The sequence below is a fragment of the Dipodomys merriami genome, unplaced genomic scaffold (genome assembly GCF_024711535.1).
Source record: "Dipodomys merriami isolate MVZ:Mamm:240054 unplaced genomic scaffold, mDipMer1.0.p SCAF_4, whole genome shotgun sequence".
NCBI lineage: Eukaryota > Metazoa > Chordata > Mammalia > Rodentia > Heteromyidae > Dipodomys > Dipodomys merriami.
Window position 1 is genome coordinate 28,782,518 of NW_027205603.1, and position 18,895 is coordinate 28,801,412.

The 18,895-nt window shown below is 39.0% G+C and overlaps 1 protein-coding gene across 1 annotated transcript in view; it reads right to left on the bottom strand.

Moving 5' to 3' along the window:
- Positions 1-18,895, bottom strand: part of Lypla1 (lysophospholipase 1) — a 32,730-nt gene that overhangs the window by 13,531 nt on the left and 304 nt on the right. The window contains exons 2-4 of the mRNA XM_069990724.1: positions 18,048-18,079; positions 1,169-1,234; positions 448-495 (exon numbers count right to left, since the gene is read on the bottom strand). Coding sequence (XP_069846825.1) covers positions 448-495; positions 1,169-1,234; positions 18,048-18,079 — 146 coding nt within the window. The remainder of the gene's footprint in view (positions 1-447; positions 496-1,168; positions 1,235-18,047; positions 18,080-18,895) is intronic.

Consider the following 18,895-nt stretch of genomic DNA (forward strand, 5'->3'; position numbering starts at 1 on the left):
TTGCCTTGCACGCCTGAGGCCCTGGGTTCGATTCCTCAGCACCACATAAGCAAAAAGAAAAAAGCCAGAAGTGGTGCTGTGGCTCAAGTGGTAGAGCGCTAGCCTTGAGCTGAAGAGCTGAGGGACAGCACCCAGGCCCAGAGTTCAGGCCCCACGACCAGACCCCCCCCAAAAAAAACAAAAACAAAAAAAAATCAAATGTCTTACTGCCTTATTAAGCAGTAAGAGATGTTTCGCTCCAATATTTCTATTCCCTCAATTTCTCATTCCCCTACCTGTTAAGTTTAAATTTACCCACAATCTAAAGCATGAAAACTTAAGTAAGAGGATAAACTTAAAGTTATTTATGTAATTTTGCAATATAAAACTGGCTAAATAAACTGAATATACACAAGGGTACTTCTGATAAAAGACTAAAAAGTTCTTAATGAATAAACTCTTACTTACCATGAAGGCATAGCCATATTCATATTTAATGTAACAGGCATAATTGGCCTACATGAGAATATAAAAACAGACAAGTCAGATTAAAGCCAAACCTGATAAATTCTGTCAATCAATAGTTGGTAATTATTTTAGACTCATACAAAATTTCATGCTGTAGTATTTACTAACATGAACTGTTTTGTATTTTTACACCTAAATAAGCTGCTCTTTAGGCCCCCAACTATTTTCTAAAGAGAGAGAAACAACTGCAAAGAACTAAGCTAGCTAAGGGGGAAAAATTCTTTCTCAAGTCTTTATTTTACATTTGTAACTTTTCAGGACATGAGAAGGCAAAACCAGAAATCAAGACAGTTGGAAATAAATATAAGAACAATTTACTGTTCAAACAATGTAGCATTAATTTCCATATGCTCAGATTACGCTTTGCTTATTGTCTATTTCTTAGCTTTGTACCTGCTAAATAAGTTAAAGCTATGCCTAAGTGTCCCTTACATCTGAGGCAAAGCTGGCATGAAAAATAAGGGTGGGCAATCAGAAATTATCCAGGCAAAAAGAAAAACATTCTAAAATCTAGATACTCCGTGTTTCCTAAAATAAATCTATATTAGAAGTTACAAAACCTAAGTTGGACAAAAAGATATTAATATTCAACTGCTTTTCTAGAAAAGCAAGTCTCTAACAACTGTTCTGAATTACAAACCTAAAGATGAGAAATACTCACGCATGTGGGCAGATGTATTTGATATGTGAACTTCTGATACCAGCAAAGGCTTCTGCCCATCCATGCCTGGTGGAAAATATTATTTGGAAGCACTATTATATCCGATACTGTTTAAAATGACAACAAATAACAGTAACAACAGTATTTAAAATTTGTGATGTTAGCTCTTAATACTATCTCAAAAGTGTGGACTATCAGTATTATTAAACCGTATCATGGACCTAGAAACATCCCAACAGATTTTGCAGACAGTCTCATGCCTCTGGACAGGATGTGTGTGCTTCTTCCTATTTTTCACTGTACTTCAGTTTTAAAAATATATTTGTGTATTTATATCCTTTTATAACTTTATAAACAAGTTATAATAGAGGCAAAACAGAGAAGATAATTCAAATTTTGTTTGAAAAAAGGCCTCAAAAGAATAAACGAGTTTTATTCTATTTTTGCATTATTAAAAACTTGAGTTAATATTCTTCCCTTGTGCATTTATGCAAAAATCTGTGTCGGCTCAAAATAAAACACAGGAAAACTGGGAAAAAATACTTGGGCAAGAAATAAAGTCCTTTGACATATTTTTGATATTATTTCTGACTTTTTTCCATGATTACCACTTGAGAAATATGATCAGAGATGTCAGTGACAGATCACCAGCCTAAATGCAAACAAAGCCCTGGGTTCATTTCTCCAGCTCCACTCAAAGAACAACAAATGTGATGGAAATGAGACATTCTCTACAGTTTCCTGCTTGTTTACATTTTATATTACACTTGATTTTTTATATGTTATTTCTAAAGGATAAAGTAGAAGTAATTTAAGCCTTTTGTAAAATTATCTGGACATGAATGTTAAAAACTTCTGTTGGGGCTAGGAAGGTGGCTCAGTGGTAGAGTGCTTGCCTTGCATGCATGAGGCCCTGGGTTCAATTCCTCAGCACCACATAAGCAGAAAAAAAAAGCCGGAAGCGGTGCTGTGGCTCAAGTGGTAGAGCACCTGCCTTGAGCTGAAGAGCTGAGGGACAGTGCCCAGGCCCAGAGTTCAGACCCCACGACCGGACCCCAAAAAAAAAAAACAAAAAAAAACTTTTGTTAACTATTTTTCTACTTTAATCACTTTAAATCCATACAATCCCTAAAGTGTTAAAAATATATTTTAAAAAAGAAAACATTTAAAACATCAAAGTATTAATAGTAACATAAAACCAACTATATGGGCTGGGAAAGTGGCTCAGTGGTAGAGTGCTTGACTTGCATACATGAAGCCCTGGGTTTGATTCCTCAGCACCACATAATCAGAAAAAGCTGGAAGTGGCACTGTGGCTCAAGTGGTAGAGTGCTAGCCTTGAGCTGAAGAGCAGAGGGACAGTGCCCTGGCCCAGAGTTCAGGCCCCTTGGCCGGCAAAAACAAAAACAAAAACAAACAACTATACCAACTATGAACTAGACTATTCTAGGAGCTCTGTGTTTGTTCATGTGTATATGTGTGAGTTTTATGTACATATGTGAGATACAGACCATATGTAATGTACATTATACATACATATATCTTTGTAACTCTTACATATTTTACTTTGAAAACTATAAAACATTTTGGAAGAATTGAAAAGCTGCATAAATAAAAGATGTTTCGTGTTCACGGCCTAGAAGACAACATTTGTAAGATAGCAGGACTCCCTTACTTGATCATCAGTGAACATAATCTTTATGAGAACCCAGGTGAGTGTGCAGAAACTCACAAAGTCCTGGGAATTCAAGACTCAGAATAACTAAAACAATCTTTCAAATAACAAAGTTGTAAGGAGTGAAAACAGGAAGCAATAGAGAGGGTTATTCTGAGCAAAACATAATACATACACATCTTAAATACCGTAATGAAATCCCTTGGTATAATGGAAAGACACTAAGGGTACTAGAGGGAGAAGGGAGGTTTGACAGAAAGGGTGAATGAAGATGAATATGGTCAATGTATAAAAACAGAATATTAAATTGTTTTTAAAAAGAGAGTAGGATGAGGGAAAAATGATAAGAGGTTAAGCAGGGTGTGTGTGAAAATGTTACAATGAAACCTCCCTTGTACAACTAATATGTGCTAAAACAAAAAAACTGTAAAATTTTTATAAGGTTAAGCAGGGTGTGTGTGAAAATGTTACAATGAAACCTCCCTTGTACAACTAATATGTGCTAAAACAAAAAAATTGTCAAATTTTTATAAGAGGTTAAGCAGGGTGTGTGTGAAAATGTTACAATGAAACATCCCTTGTACAACTAATATGTGCTAAAACAAAAAAATTGTCAAAATTTTAAAGAACAAAGTTGGAAGACTAACATTTCCCAACTTTAACATTACTACAATATAAGAAAGATGACAGTAGTAGCCCAAGAAGTATTGATGTATATCAACTGAGAACCCATGTCAACTTAAAAATACCAGAACAAATCCACGGAGAAGGAACAGTCATTTCAACAAATGTAATGGACAGGTGAGCATGTACATATACAGAATGATACTTGACTGCTACTTCACACTGTATATAAAATTAGCACAAAATAGGCCGAAGACTTAAATATAGTAAATGAAACTTTTACTACTAGAATAAAACATGCATACATCTTAGTGACCTTGTCAGTGATTTTTGAGATACAATGGAACAACCAACAAAGAAAAACTACATAAACTGGAAATCATCAAATTTTAAAACTGCTGTGTTTCAAAGGACAATGAATAAAGTGAAAAGACAAGCAATTAGAAGAAATATTTGCAAACCTAAGTCTAATAATTGTCTAGTATCTATAATATATACTGAATAATATTACACACACACATAGACACACACACACCACAATCCCCTCCCCATTTACAAATGGGCAAAGGACCTGAAGATAATTCTTCAAAGAAGACAAGACAAATTGTCAAAAGCATAGGAAAAATACCTAACATTATATTCGTCATTAAAGAAATACAGTGAGAGCAGTGGAGCACCTCTGTATTCCTAGTCCTCAAGAGGCTAAGGTTGGAAGATCTCCAGTTTTAGGCTGGCCTGGTATAGACTTACAGTGAAACTCTGCCTCAAAAACAATGCAAATTCTATTTTATACCAGGAAAGCTATAAAATTGTCTAAAAACAAACAAGAAAAACATACAAACAAGAAAAACATAAAGAGGGCCAGGCATTAGTGGCTCATGCCTGTAATCATAGCTATCCAGAAGGCTGAGATCTGAGGATCTTGGTTTGAAGCCAATCTAGGCAGGAATCTGTGAGACTCTTATCTCCAATTAACCACTCAAAAGCTGAAAGTGGAACTATAGCTCATGTGGAAGATTGTTAGCCTTGAGCAGAAAGGCTCAAGGACCTCTCCCAGGCCCTGAATTCAAAACCCAGGACCAAGGGGAGCAGGGTGGGAAAAGGGAGGACTTAAAGAATTACAAGAGCCTGGTAAAGCTGTAGAGAAATCAGAACAAATATATATTTCTGGTGAAAATATAAAATGGTCAGGCATTGTGGACAACAATTGGGTAGTTTCTCAATAAAGTAAGTGAAATTACTAAAGGACCCCAAAACTTCAATTCTAGACAGATACCCAAGAAAACTGAAAACATACAGATAAAATGCACATAAATGCTCATAACAGTATTATTCAGAACCACTAAAAGATGAAAATACTGTCAAAGGTCCATCAGTGGACAGATGGATACATGGCTAATATACTTATGACAGGGTATTACTCCACTATAATAAACATTTTAAATTATGACATGCTGCCAAAGTGGATAAGTCTGAAAACTATTTTTTTACTCCATCTCAAAACAAACCAACAAAACTGACTGCAAGATACATCATCATACCCACCATGATGGTTATAATAATAATAAAAAAAAAGATAATAGTGTTAAAGAGGATGGAGAGAAACAGAACCCTTATACACTGCTGAAGAAATATAAATGGTGCAGCCACTTTTGAAAACCATCTGGCAAGTCGTCCAAACATTAAACATGAAGTTACCATATGATCCAGTTCAACTCCTAGGTCTATCCAACAGTACTGGAAACATGATGCCCACCCCCAAAACACATAAGAGTAATGCTCTTAGCAGCATTATTCTTCTCCCAAGTGGAAATAATCCAAATGCCCACTAAATTTTGAGGGAGACAGAGCATACACAAAGATACCTACAACTGCAAGCAAAGGATGAACTAATAAACAAAATATGGCATATCTATACAATGGAGTATGATTAAACAATGAAAAAGAATAAAGTACTTATTTGTACTGATAAATGGATCCTTGTTGATTTTTCCTAATTTAAGATACTGCATGCTAGTTATGTTCAGTGTCCTTGTGAATGAGGAACACAAGCTGGAATTCTGCAAGGTGATAGATCACATTTGCAGGTTCATCTCAAATGTTGACATAATCATGTATGTGTGTTTGTGTGTGGGCGGAGAAAAGAAGGGAAGAAAAATGAGAAATGAGATGGAGACAGAGCAGAAACCTCCACCTTCATGCAATGGGCTGAATGTACAATGGAACATATTCAGTAAAGAATTAATGACCTGGAAAGCTCTAGGTTAGTGATGTCTCATTTTACTGTATACACATATGACAGAGTGTGGTGATGTAAGCCTTTGACCCCAGAATAGGGAGATTGAAACAGATAGATTTCAAAAACAAGTCTTGCTTAAAGTTACACAGAAAGGTACTCTCAAAAAAAATATACCAAAAAAAAAATACACACCCTAGCCGGGAACTGGTGGCTCACTCCTGTAATCCTAGCTACTCAGGAGGCTGAGATTTGAGGATAGCAGTTCAAAGCCCATGAGACTCTTATCTCCAATTAACCACCAGAAAACTGGAAGTGGTGCTGTGCCTCAAGTGGTCCAGTGCTCGCCTTGATCTGAGGAGCTCAGAGACAGCACCCAGGCCCAGAGTTCAAGCCCCACAACAGACAACAACAACACACATACCTATTTTTAAAAACTTGGGTGATTTTGGGTGGTGCAATGTGTGTAAAAAAAATTATTTTCTAGCAGGTGTTCAAAACTATAGTTCTAGCTATTTAGGAGACCAGTTTGAGGCCAGCCTAAGCCAAAACATTTGTGCATGTACCTGTTATTCCAGCTAGGGGGGAAGAATAAAAGGGTGGGTGCAGTGGTGCATGTACAACAGGGAAACACAAATAGGAGGACCTAGTCAAGGCTAGTCTGGGCATAAAGAGAGACAGGATCTAAAAAATAACCAATACAAAGAGGGCTGCTGAAGTGGCTCAAGTGATACAGCATCTGCCTAGCAAGTGCAAGGCCCTGAGTTCAAATACATGTGTGTGTTTCAAAGTATAAATCTTATAGAATAACGAGTAAAAGGAGTTGGATATGCCAACAATTTGCAATTCCATATACATGAAGGTCAAAACCAGACAAAATTTATCTGTAGTAGCAAAGAATAATGATTCCTACTAGAGATGAGATGATACTAGCTAAAAAGGGAATGATGGAACATTTGGGAGGCTTTATCTACATCTGGTTGATGATTACATGGGTGTATGCATGTAAAGATTTATCCAGCTAGACAATTCAAGACTTGAATATTTGACTATATTATACACCAACACAATTTTTTTTTTTTGGGTCCGGTCGTGGGGCCTGAACTCTGGGCCTGGGCGCTGTCCCTCAGCTCTTCAGCTCAAGGCCAGCGCTCTACCACTTGAGCTACAGCACCACTTCCGGCTTTTTTCTTATGTGGTGCTGAGGAATCGAACCCAGGGCCTCGAGCATGCAAGGCAAGTGCTCTACCACTGAGCCACCTTCCCAGCCCCCCAACACAATTTTTTTTTAAAAAAGCTTAAACAAAATCACAACCAAGTCAATCAGAATGCTAAGCTGAACCAATTTAAATTAAGAACTATATAACAGCTGCAGACCAGCTGATAGATTCTCTTCTACCTGCCACATTCAATCACAAAGTGGTGAAGTATTCGGCTAATGGTCACTGGAGTTGGTTAAGTACAGTCTTTCTGGGCTCCCAGCTATTCATTGCTCATAGATTCTACTACTGGCATTAGGATAAGCAGTCTGAAAAATTAAGCTGAGGGAAATAGATAGTTGTCATGAGATTAGTCTGTAAAGATTTGGGAATTCATTTTAAGCCAAGACCACAGATACTGGGGGTTGGGATATGGCTTCAATAGTAGTGTGTGGGAGGCCCTAGATTCCTTCCCCAGCACCACAAAAACCATACAAAACCCCTCAGAGTCTACAGATAAGAATCATGTTCTTCCATCTGCTAAGAGAAATGTAAAGGTACTAACTGTATTAACTGACTCAAGTCAATTAATAGATCTATGCTAAACAACCCCTTTAATAAACCTTTTATTGCCTTTCATTTTACACTTAAATTTATTACTGCTTTTTATGTGACTGTGACCTATTATACAATGTAGTTATATTTTGGCATTAATAATTAGCAAGTTTTCTAATATTTTCAATAAAATTAAGGGTAATATTTCACAGTATGAGTATAGTTAGCATTGCAAGTAATCTACTTACATTGTGTACAATAAATAACATTATACAATATTCATAAATAGTTAACTTACTTCCACTCCCAAATAAAAATGGACCTATTTGTAACTCCCAGAAATGATCAAGCAGTCCAGTTATTCCTTGCTTCCAAGTACAAAGTGTAATAGGTATTACAATCTGCTTTTGATGAAATTAGTCACTCTTTACCTGGGCCTGTAAATGTCCAAAGACTAAGAAACAGAATTACAACTGAGCTTCTCTACCTTACCTTTTTATCCGCTTCCTTTGCTCTGAGATACTGTCACTTCACTAAGGACACTATTGGCCACTTCTAAAGGCGTGAACAGGATTGATGGATAAACATCTTGTGACAAGAGTTAAAACTACCACCAAAAACACATCTTTCTACTATGACCAGGCTCTCACTACCAATCCTGAGATGACCACCCAGATCATATCTTTGACCACAGGACCACACTTGTAATTGGACTATCTAGAAAATGATGCATTCTTCTGGCACCCTGCCCAATCTTCCTCTGTTTAAACTTAAATCTCATGGTACCCTGGAAGATGCCTCTTCCTGAACAGTGCCCATACTGCAAAATAAACCCTTTTTTTGGTTGGTCATGGGGCATTCAGGACCTGCATGCTGTTGGGATTTCTTTTGCTTAAGGCTAGTGCTCTACCATTTTGAGCCACAGCTCCACTTCCAGTTTTCTGGTAGTTAATTGGAGATAAAAGTCTCAAGGACATTCAGGTTCAAACTGTAATCCTCAGATCTAGCCTCCTGAGTGTCTAGGATTACAGGCATGAACACTAGCTAGCACTTGGCCAAAATAAACCTTTTTGTGCCCTTCACCACAACTCTTGCTCTTATTTTGCATTTTGGAGCAAATGACCAGACCTAATGGGTAGAATCCCTGGAGTTAGGTCTTTAGCCTAGAACTCCTGTTACCAGATCTTTTCAACAATGTGATCTACAAAGCACTGCTGGGTACAGTGGCTCACATCTGTAATGTCAGAGCTCAGGAAGCTAAGGCAGGGAGATTATGAGTTCAAGGCCAAACAAGGCTATATACCTTATATACCCATCTCACAAAATTAATTAATTAAGTGCAACACCTATTTGTTATTCCTATAAAAGATAACAATATAATCAATTATAAAAGGTCAATTCCCTGGCCACTGCCAATGCTGATTTTATGTATGCCATTTTAGCTTCTATCCTCTTCAATTTCTAAGAGTATCACTAGTGTATTTTCCATTTCAGGATTTGTGCTAATGACCCCAGGGGATAACTAAACAAGCCCTAAACATCATGGTATTATTTCAGCTAATTATAGCTTTGGGATTGCACAGCTACTTAAAGAAAAAAACAATTTGTCCACCTATTTATTCGACTCTGAGCGGAACATGGTTTCAATTACATTCCTTAACATGGTTAGCTAAGTGGATGACAATCTTATTTCCTTCTGTTTTACACTGTAAAAACATTTTATGTAGTTGAGAAGTAATGACTTAAATCTATGGTGACTATATGAAACAGAACAAGATATATATATATATATATTTTTTTGGGGGGGGGGGTCCAGTCGTGGGGCCTGAACTCTGGGCCTGGGCACTGTCCCTCAGCTCTTCAGCTCAAGGCTACGCTCTACCACTTGAGCCACAGCGCCACTTCCGGCTTTTTTCTTTTTGCTTATGTGGTGCTGAGGAATCGAACCCAGGGCCTCAGGCATGCAAGGCAAGCACTCTACCACTGAGCCACCTTCCCAGCCCAGAACAAGATATATTTTAAATTTAATGTTAATTTCAGAAATGTTCTAGCTTTCTGCTAGCAAATCAGGTAAGTCTCTCCTCAGATCTCAACCTCCTAAGTAGCTACAATTATACATATGAGCCACTCCTAGCAAAACTCAAAAACTCTTCCCTCTTTTCCAAAGGATCATTAATATGTACAGAGATCCAAACTGATAAAGATACATGTCTGTACATATGTGGATATATGCTTTGTTCTGTCTTCTAAAGGCTCAGAAGAAACAACTGAAAGGGCTGGGAACGTGGCTCAGTGGTAGAGCGCATGCCTTGTATGCCAGAGGCCCTGGGTTCGATTCCTCAGCACCACATAAGCAAAAAGAAAAAAGCCGGAAGTGGCGCTGTGGCTCAAGTGGTAGAGCGCTAGCCTTGAGCTGAAGAGCTGAGGGACAGCGCCCAGGCCCAGAGTTCAGGCCCCATGACCGGACCCAAAAAAAAAAAAAAGAAGAAACAACTGAAATAAGCACATACAACACCCAACTCTGGTTCCTATAGACTGTTCTATACCTGAAAGAACCAAGCCTGGTGGTGGTTTGGGGGAAAAGGACTGAGGAGGCTGAGTCCAGGACTAAAATCCTAGAAAATATTATTTCTTTTATTTTTGCCAGTTCTGAGGCTTGAACTCAGGGCCTTGGCACTGTCTCTGAGCTCCTTTTGCTCAAGGCTAGCACTCTACCACTTGAGCCACAGCACCACCTCCAGCTTTTTCTGTTTATGTGGCACTGAGAAATTGAACCCAGGGCTTCATGCATGCTAGGCAAGCACTCTACCACTAAGCCACATTACCAGTCCCCTGGAAAAGATCTTAATTGCACCAGAAAGTAAAGACATGCTCAAATAATGGGGGAGGGGAGTTGTATGTCCAAAGAAAACAGCCTGGGGCTGGGAAGGTAGCTCAGTGGTAGAGCACTTGCCTTGCATGCCTGAGGCCCTGGGTTCGATTCCTCAGCACCACATAAGCAAAAAGAAAAAGCCGGAAGTGGCGCTGTGGCTCAAGTGGTAGAGCACTAGCCTTGAGCTGAAGAGCTGAGGGACAGCGCCCAGGCCCAGAGTTCAGGCCCCACAACCGGACCCAAAAAAAAAAAAGAAAGAAAGAAAACAGCCTGAATATGTTCCCACTGGCCAAGTGTAAGACAATTTGAGCCTCAAAATAAATGATAGGTTTAAGCAACAGATTATAATCCTCAGAGTAAAACAAGAATCTGAAAGCTTGTACTGATTTAAAACCTTCAAATGAATATATACATACATAAGAGAAATAGACTCAATCCCACTGTAGACTCCAAAAAAATAGTCAAGAATAATTTGTTGTTGTTGTTGTTGTTGTTGTTGTCAGTCGTGGGGCCTGAACTCTGGGCCTAGGTGCTGTCCCTCAGCTCTTCAGCTCAAGGCTAGCACTCTAACACTTGAGCCACAGCGCCACTTCCAGCTTTTTCTTTTTGCTTATGTGGTGCTGAGGAATCAAACCCAGGGCCTCATGCATGCAAGGCAAGCGAGCTGAAGAGCTGAGGGACAGCGCCCAGGCCCAGAGTTCAGGCCCCACGACTAACAACAATAACAAAAAGAATTAAAATTTTTTAAATTTTTTTTCATTTAAAAAATTTTTTATTATCTTTAAGTAGTTATACAAAGAAGTTCCCATTCTACAAAACAGTATATGAGTACAGTGTCTGATAACATTGTCACTCATTGCTTCTAACCCACCCCTTCTCTCACTTTTTTTTTGAGATTATGTGACTACATAAATTTCACATATTTCACAGTATTGTGGAACAGTAAGTCACAAACACATTTTAACCTTCACAAGGCAAATTGTCATTATCATGATCTACAACATTTGTGAATTCTATGAGCTTTGAAAATAATTTCTTCCACATTTTTTCTGTTTATGCCAGTATTGGACCTTGAACTGAGGACCTCAAGCTCTGGTTCAGCTTTTTTGTTCATGGTTGATGTTCAACTACTTGAGCCATACCCCTAGACCAGCTTTTGCTGGTTAATTGGAGATAGGAGTCTCTTGGACTTTTCTACCCTGGCTGGCTTCAAATAATGATCTCAGCCTCCTGAATAGCTAGGATTATAGGTGTGAGTCAGTACTTACACCTGGCTCAAAGGTCATAATTTCATCTTTCTACATTTAAATATGGTAAGATATTGGGCAACTATCACAACCATTAGTGTATGCTAAATCCATGGGTGAAAATATGGTGAGAAAATAATTATCTTCATTAATATCAAGGTATCTTCCTACAAATTATTTGTAAACACCTATTAATAAAGTACACCTCTGTGGCTGTTTGTGATGGCAATTCTAGAGACAATTACATCCAGAGGGCTCTGACATAATGAATGGATTAATCACATGATGGAGTCATACTACAGAGGTGTCACTACAAGTGGTAAAAGGTAGGACGTAGGACCTTCTTAGAGAAAGGGGGTCACCAGGGGTGCATCCTTAAGGAGCAGATCCTTCTCCAGTCCCTTTCTAGATTCCCATTCTCTGCTTCCTATCTACAAAAAGTGAAGATCAGCCTCCCACCACCATAGTGTTCTATCCAAACACATGAGGAAAGGCAACCATGAACTGACCATGAGTTCAAATAAATCTTCCCTCCTTTACCTTGTTCTCTCAGGTAATTAAGTCACAGTTACAATAATACAACTATCTTAACAAAAAGAGAAAACATGTAAAGTGACCTATAATGGAACAAAAATCAGCTGGAAGCCAATGGCTCACGCCTGTAATCCTAGCTACTCAGGAGGCTAAGATCTGAGGATCGAGGTTCAAAGCCAGTCCGGGCAGGAAAGGCCATGAAACTCTTATCTCCGATAAACCACCAGAAAAACGGAAGTGGTCTGTGACTCAAATGGTAGGGTTCTAGCCTGGAGCTGAAGAGCTGAGGGACAGTGCTCAAGCCCAGAATTCAAGCCCCATGACCAACAAAAACAAAAAAAAATAACAAACACCACACTCTGCGTGATATGATACACTGAGGTAAGCATAACAACATTCATGTGTTGTTCCTACTAGAAAGGGATAAATCACAAGATAAAATCCAAACTAAGGGCCATTCTATAAGTGACTACCCTTGTATGCTTGAAAAAAACCTCAGCTGTTATGAAAGACAACTTCCAAAGTGAAGGAGAGTAAGAAAATATGATAACTGAATGTAATACCTGATGACAGATTAGATTCAGGGTAGATAAAGAACATTATAAGCCGGGTGCCAGTGGCTCATTCCTCAGGAGGCTGAGATCTGAGGATCCCAGTTCCCAGCCAGCTCGGGCAGGAAAAATCTGTGAGACTGATCTCCAATAAACCACTCAGAAAACCAAAAGTGGCACTGTGGCTCAAGTAGTAGAGAGCTAGCTTGAGCTGAAGAGCTGAGGGATAGCACCAAGGCCCAGAGTTCAAGCCCCAAGACCAACAAAAAGAAAAAAAAGGGGGGGGGAGGAGTGCAGTTGTAAAGGTGGGAGGAAAGGGATGATAGGGGAAAAACAAAGAAGGAGGTAACAATGCTTGATAAGAAATGTACTCATTACCTTGCTCATGTAACTGTAATCCCTCTGTACAGTATTTTCACAATTAAAAAAAGTATTTAAAAAAAAGAACACTATAGTCATATTAAAAAATGTGAATACAAACAAGACCACACTAAAGCTACCAGCACGACTATGTTTATTGCAGCATTATTTACCATAGCTAAGATATGGAACCAATGGATCAAGAAAATGTGGTATATATACACAATGGAATTTTATGCCTCCATCAGAAAGAATGACATTGTCCCATTCGTTAGGAAATGGAAAGACTTAGAAAAAATTATATTAAGTGAAGTAAGCCAGGCCCAAAGAAACATAGGTCCCATGGTTTCCCTTATTTGCAATAACTAGTATATGTCTGAGTCAAGCAGAAAAGGTCAGATAAGTTGATGTTAGGGAAATTAACCCTAAGATATGTATTCAAATTTTTTTTCTTTCATGGGATTGTTTCTAACACATTTATAAGATTATTTCTTTGTTGCTTTGTATGTCCCTCCCCCAAGGTATAACCGCTGCTTTCACTGTATTTGATGTCAGTATAATTTGTGGGGGGGGAGAAGGAGGATGGGAAGGGATGGGAAGGGGAAACAAAGGAGGAGGCTACAATGCTTGATAAGAAATGTACTCATTGCCGGGCGCTGGTAGCTCACGCCTGTAATCCTAGCTACTCAGGAGGCTGAGATCTGAGGATCGCGGTTCAAAGCCAGCCCGGGCAGGAGAAACCATGAGACTCCTATCTCCAATAAACCACCAGAAAACCAGAAGTGGCGCTGTAGCTCAAGTGATAGAGCGCTCGCCTTGAGCTGAAGAGCTGAGAGACAGCGCTCAGGCCCAGAGTTCAAGCCCCACGACCAACCAAAAAAAAAAAAAGAAAGAAATGTACTCATTGTCTTGCCCATGTAATTGTAACCCCTCTGTACAGTATTTTCACAATAAAAAAAAATGTGAATAGAAGTGTTGGATTAGATAGTAGAATTAGATCAGTACTAAGTTCTAGACTGATGGTCTTACTGTGATTATGCAGGAGTACCTGTCCTTATATGTAAAAATATACACTTCAGTAACAAGGAGTAATGAGTCAGTGTGTCTGCAACTTATTTGTAAATAGTCCAAAATGTTAATCTGAAAAACGTACATGGAGCTATAAATGCTATTTCTGTAACTTTCATATAAATTTGAAGTTGTTTTTAAAAGTAAATGAAATTAAAACATAACAGTAATGGAATATAATCCTCTAAATCTGAATCTGTACAAAATACTGAGCAAACAACTAGTTTGTCTATCAAATAAAAGACATGATAGCAAATAGTGATTTAATCAATAATCATTAAGAGTTGCTTAAAATACTGGATGCAAGTCTGATGAAGAACAATTTAGGTAATTTCAAAGTATCTCCCCACAACTTGCTCTATTACAAAGGAAAAATAACTGCAATAGAAAACCCTGATACTACCTTAATCAAGCAACCCAAGTTAACACCAGTAATAACAAAAATGACATCATTCATCTCTTGATATGATACAATGAATAGGACTCAGCACTTATATAACATTAATACCAAAAATGTATAAATTCATCTAGAATGAGTCAATATCAAATAAATTTAAAGATAAGGATGTTCTCTGAAAAAAAATGCCAGTGTCATGAACAACATTTCTGCCTGGGAAATTCTGCCACATGAAAAGACATTAAAGAGATGTGACAACTAAATTCAATGTGTGATGGGGAATTGAATCCCAAGAGGTAAGGGGATAGCTAGAAAGGATAGTACTAACATACAAGCAAAGTTTGCATATGCAGTGTATAATATTCTGAGTTTGAAAACTGTAGTTATATAAAAGACTGTGCTTATATAATCATAAAGCATTCAATTTATATATAACTTATATGACTTACATAGCATACACGAAATACATACTAAAGTGTTCTGAAAGTAAGCAATCACATATGCAACTTCTCAAAGGGTACAGCAAACATAGATTATATTCAATAAATACAGAGATTAGTAAATTTAGGTAAAGGACACTAAGAAATCTATTTTTTTGCAGCTCATCTAAGAATCTGTAAATATTTCAAAACAAAACTTTCTTAAATGCAAAATGTAAAATAAATAGGCTATCTTTGGGCTGTGGGATTTCAAATCATTTCTTTATAAGCATAGTTGTATTTTGAAATTTTTTACAATACAATTATTTTCCAAACCACAACAAAAGCTATTTTTATTTTAGAAGAAAAACTGATCTCATACACTATACCCTAAAATGTATTTCCTCAAATACTAACTTCACACTTCATTATAAATTATCCTTCGATCACATGTGCTTCTAAACTTTTTTTTTTTTTTTGAGGGAGTCACTAGGCTGAGGATTAAAACCGGGGCATGTTAAACTGTCACTTGTTAAACTGGTTTGTTGAGTTTTATCATGTATTCATGGAACCAATCTAGAATAAGCTTTTCTATAGTGATATCCCACACAGTGTGTTCACAACCAGAGACATTGAATTTTTTAATGTAAACTTTAGTCATGGGCTGGGAAAGCAGCTCAGTAGTAAGAGTGCTTGCGTCACATGCATGAGGCCCTAGGTTCGGTTCCTCAGCACCACATAAGCAGAAAAAGCCGGAAGTGGCCTTGTGGCTCTAGTGGTAGAGCACTAGCCTTGAGCTGAAGAGCTGAGCCCAGGCTCAGAGTTTAGGCCCCACGACTGACCAAAAAAAAAAAAGTCATGATCTTGATTGTCCTCACAACATAGAGAATCTGGCTACACTGAAGCTTTTTTTTTATTTGGACTGGTCCTTCAGGCCTAGAAGCTCTCTTACTGGGTAAGTTATAAGGTAAGCAAGCATCTCCCTGGCTTGCAGAACCACGAAGGGTTTGGTAATAAAGCAGAAGTTCTACTATTTAAGTGGCTCCTTTTTGTAAAATAAACCTGTCCTTTCCATCAGATAAATAGACAAAGTCCAATAATGTTTCTCTGAAACTCCATACTAGTCTTACTATGCATAAAATATGAAAAATCAATCTTCAGAACTGATCTATCCCAGGAGCTGGTTGTTCATACCTAATTCTATCTACTCATGAGGCTGTGATCTGAGTTCATCCATCCAGGACAAAAATCTACAAAATTCTATCTCTAAAATAACCAGCAAAAAGCTGGACTCAAGTGGCACGGCTCAACTGGCACAATGCCAATGAAGCAATCAAGCTGAGCAAATCTGAGGCCCTGCCTCCAAACCTCAGCCCTAAGTTGAAACCACCATTCTAGGAAAAACAAAAATAGATCTACCCCATCTAGCCTGTGTGAAGAACAGTAACACTTAATCTCATCTGATCTCCAAAGCTAAGAAGGTAAAGCCTGAGGTTAGTAGCTGGAAAGGGCAACTAATCTAGCTGCAAGTCTCATTCATTCATACATACATACATACACCCATTCTTTCATTCTGAGATTTTGCAACGTTGCCCGGGGTGATTCTAGGTTCAAGTGACCCTCCTTCCTGTACCACCCTGTCCCCATTGGATGCCTCATTTGAAATAATCTTCAATGAAGTTTTCACTGCTTTATTAAAATTTATCTTCTGTGTTTCTTCCAACTGCTAGTTTTAAGGACATTCGCACTTTACCTAAGTTTCAAACATAATCACAAATTTAAATACAAAGTAAAAGCCTCTCAATATGGAAAAATCTTGAGTAAAAAATAAATCACAAGCCAGGCACCAGTGGCTCATGCCTATAATCCTAGCTACTCAGGAACCTGAGATCTGAAGATTGTAATTCAAAGCCAGCTGGGGCAAAAAAGTCCCCATAAGATGTTTTTTAACCAGTCCTGGGATTTGAACTCAGGGCCTGTGCACTGTTCCTGAGCTTATTTTGCTCAAGGCTAGCACTTGAGCCATAACGCCACTTCTGGCTTTTTCTGTTTATGTGGTGCTGAGGGCTTCACGCATGCTAAGCAGGCAGTCTACCACTAAGCCACATACCCAGCCCCCCCCCCAAGACTCTTATCTCCAATTACCCACTCAAAAACTAGAAGTGGAGCAGTGGCTCAAAGTGGCAGAGTGCTAGCCTTGAGCAAAAGAGCCCAGGGACATTGCCCAGGACTTGAGTTCATGCTCCATAACTTAAAGAATAATAAATCACAATCCAAAGTCAGTACACAAAATTTGTTTGATAAGGGGTTGGGGTGGTAGATCCACGGTAAAAAGTTTGTCCAGAACACATAAGATTCTGAGTTTCATTCTCAGCACTGCAAAAGCAAAATAAAATGCTTGATGAGCCTCTGCCTCTGACTTTCAGCTTATCTTCTCTGTTCATGTATCACCTAATCCAAAATTCTGCATGTCTTAAATTGCTACCATTTCTCTTAAGCAATCAACTAATACCCAGTGTCACTTGACCAGGTGGTTCACACCTGTAATCCTAGCTACTCAGGAGGCTGAGATCTGAGGATTAAGGTTGGAAGCTAGCACCAGCAGGAAAGTCCATGAGACACTTTTGTCTACAATAAAGAAAAAGCTGGAAGTGTCACAATGGCTCAAGTGGTAGAGTGCTAGCCTTGAGCAAGAAGGAACCCAAGGACAGCATTCAGACCAGGGGGATGGGAGGGAAGGGGGGCAGAGAGAGAGGGGGGAGGGAGGAAGTAAGAGGGGAGGGGGGAGAGAGATCAACTAGTCCCTCTCCAACTGCTCTGAAATTCTAACTCCCCTGGAAAGCTGTACTGCATACCCTCTACAAAAATTCCACTCTTCTCTGCTATCCAATACCCCCAAGTAATCAAGGAGTAGTTTACAATTTTAAAATGTTCCAGAAAGAGAAATTGAAAAATTATAAATTCAAGATAGGGGGATAAATTCTGGGAGTTTCTCAAGCAGAAAAGATTGTTATCTTAACACAGAAAGAAATACCATTAGCAATCTTTGTTTATGCATTTTCAGCATTCTTAAACATAAACCTTTGACCAGTAAGCAAAGTTACATGACTCTATTTCATGAGTTATTAATAATGGCACCTACCCAGTGTCTCCCAGTCCATGAAGGAAAATAACCTAAAAGAGAAGGGAGAAAAAAAAATTTTAATCCCCCCCCAAAAAAAATCCACACTAAACTGTTACTTGCTGTAGCTCTGGGTATGGTGAAGGTAGAATGAAAAGTCTTTACCTACCACAGAATTGTTTGACAGGCAAACTGATCTTACTTTAAAAGAGCAAAATTACGAATCAGCCTTTGGACTTTGTTTTTTCCTTTTCTTTTAAGAAAATGTCTTGCTAGCTAGCCCAGCTGGCCTGGAACTGGCAGCCCACTAGCTTCAACCTCCCTAGTACTAGGATCCCAAGCAGGAGCTACCCCACCCGGCCACTTCTCCCTTTAATCCTTGAAGATAATTAAGATAATTAGCGTGGGATTTTAACACTTAGAGGTCCCACGAAGACATCCTCAAATGCAAATGGTCACGCTCTAAGAAAACTAGTTTGTCTCTGTCAAGTCACCCAAGTTTCACACATATATATATATACACTTTCTTTCCCCATCCCAATAAAAGGGTTTTCGGGAGCAAAAGTTTGAGATTCTCATAGCCAAGTTTCCTACCCACGGCCAGCATCTTTCCGGTTTTTAAGGACACTAAATCCTAAACTTTCACTGAGGACAAGAGTGCAAAGCAGAACACTGGGGCACACACCTCCCCGCAATCCGCGCACAAGCCGCGGCACGGGCCCCTCTGTCCAGCCGCGTCCACCGAGGGGTCCGCAGCCCGGTATCCCGGCCGGTCGGTGACCGCAATGCAGAGGCCCCGGGGCAGGGGCGCGACGTCCCGCAGCGTCGCGTCCCCAGGCCGGGCCTCCGCACCGAGGCCCGCCCGCCGA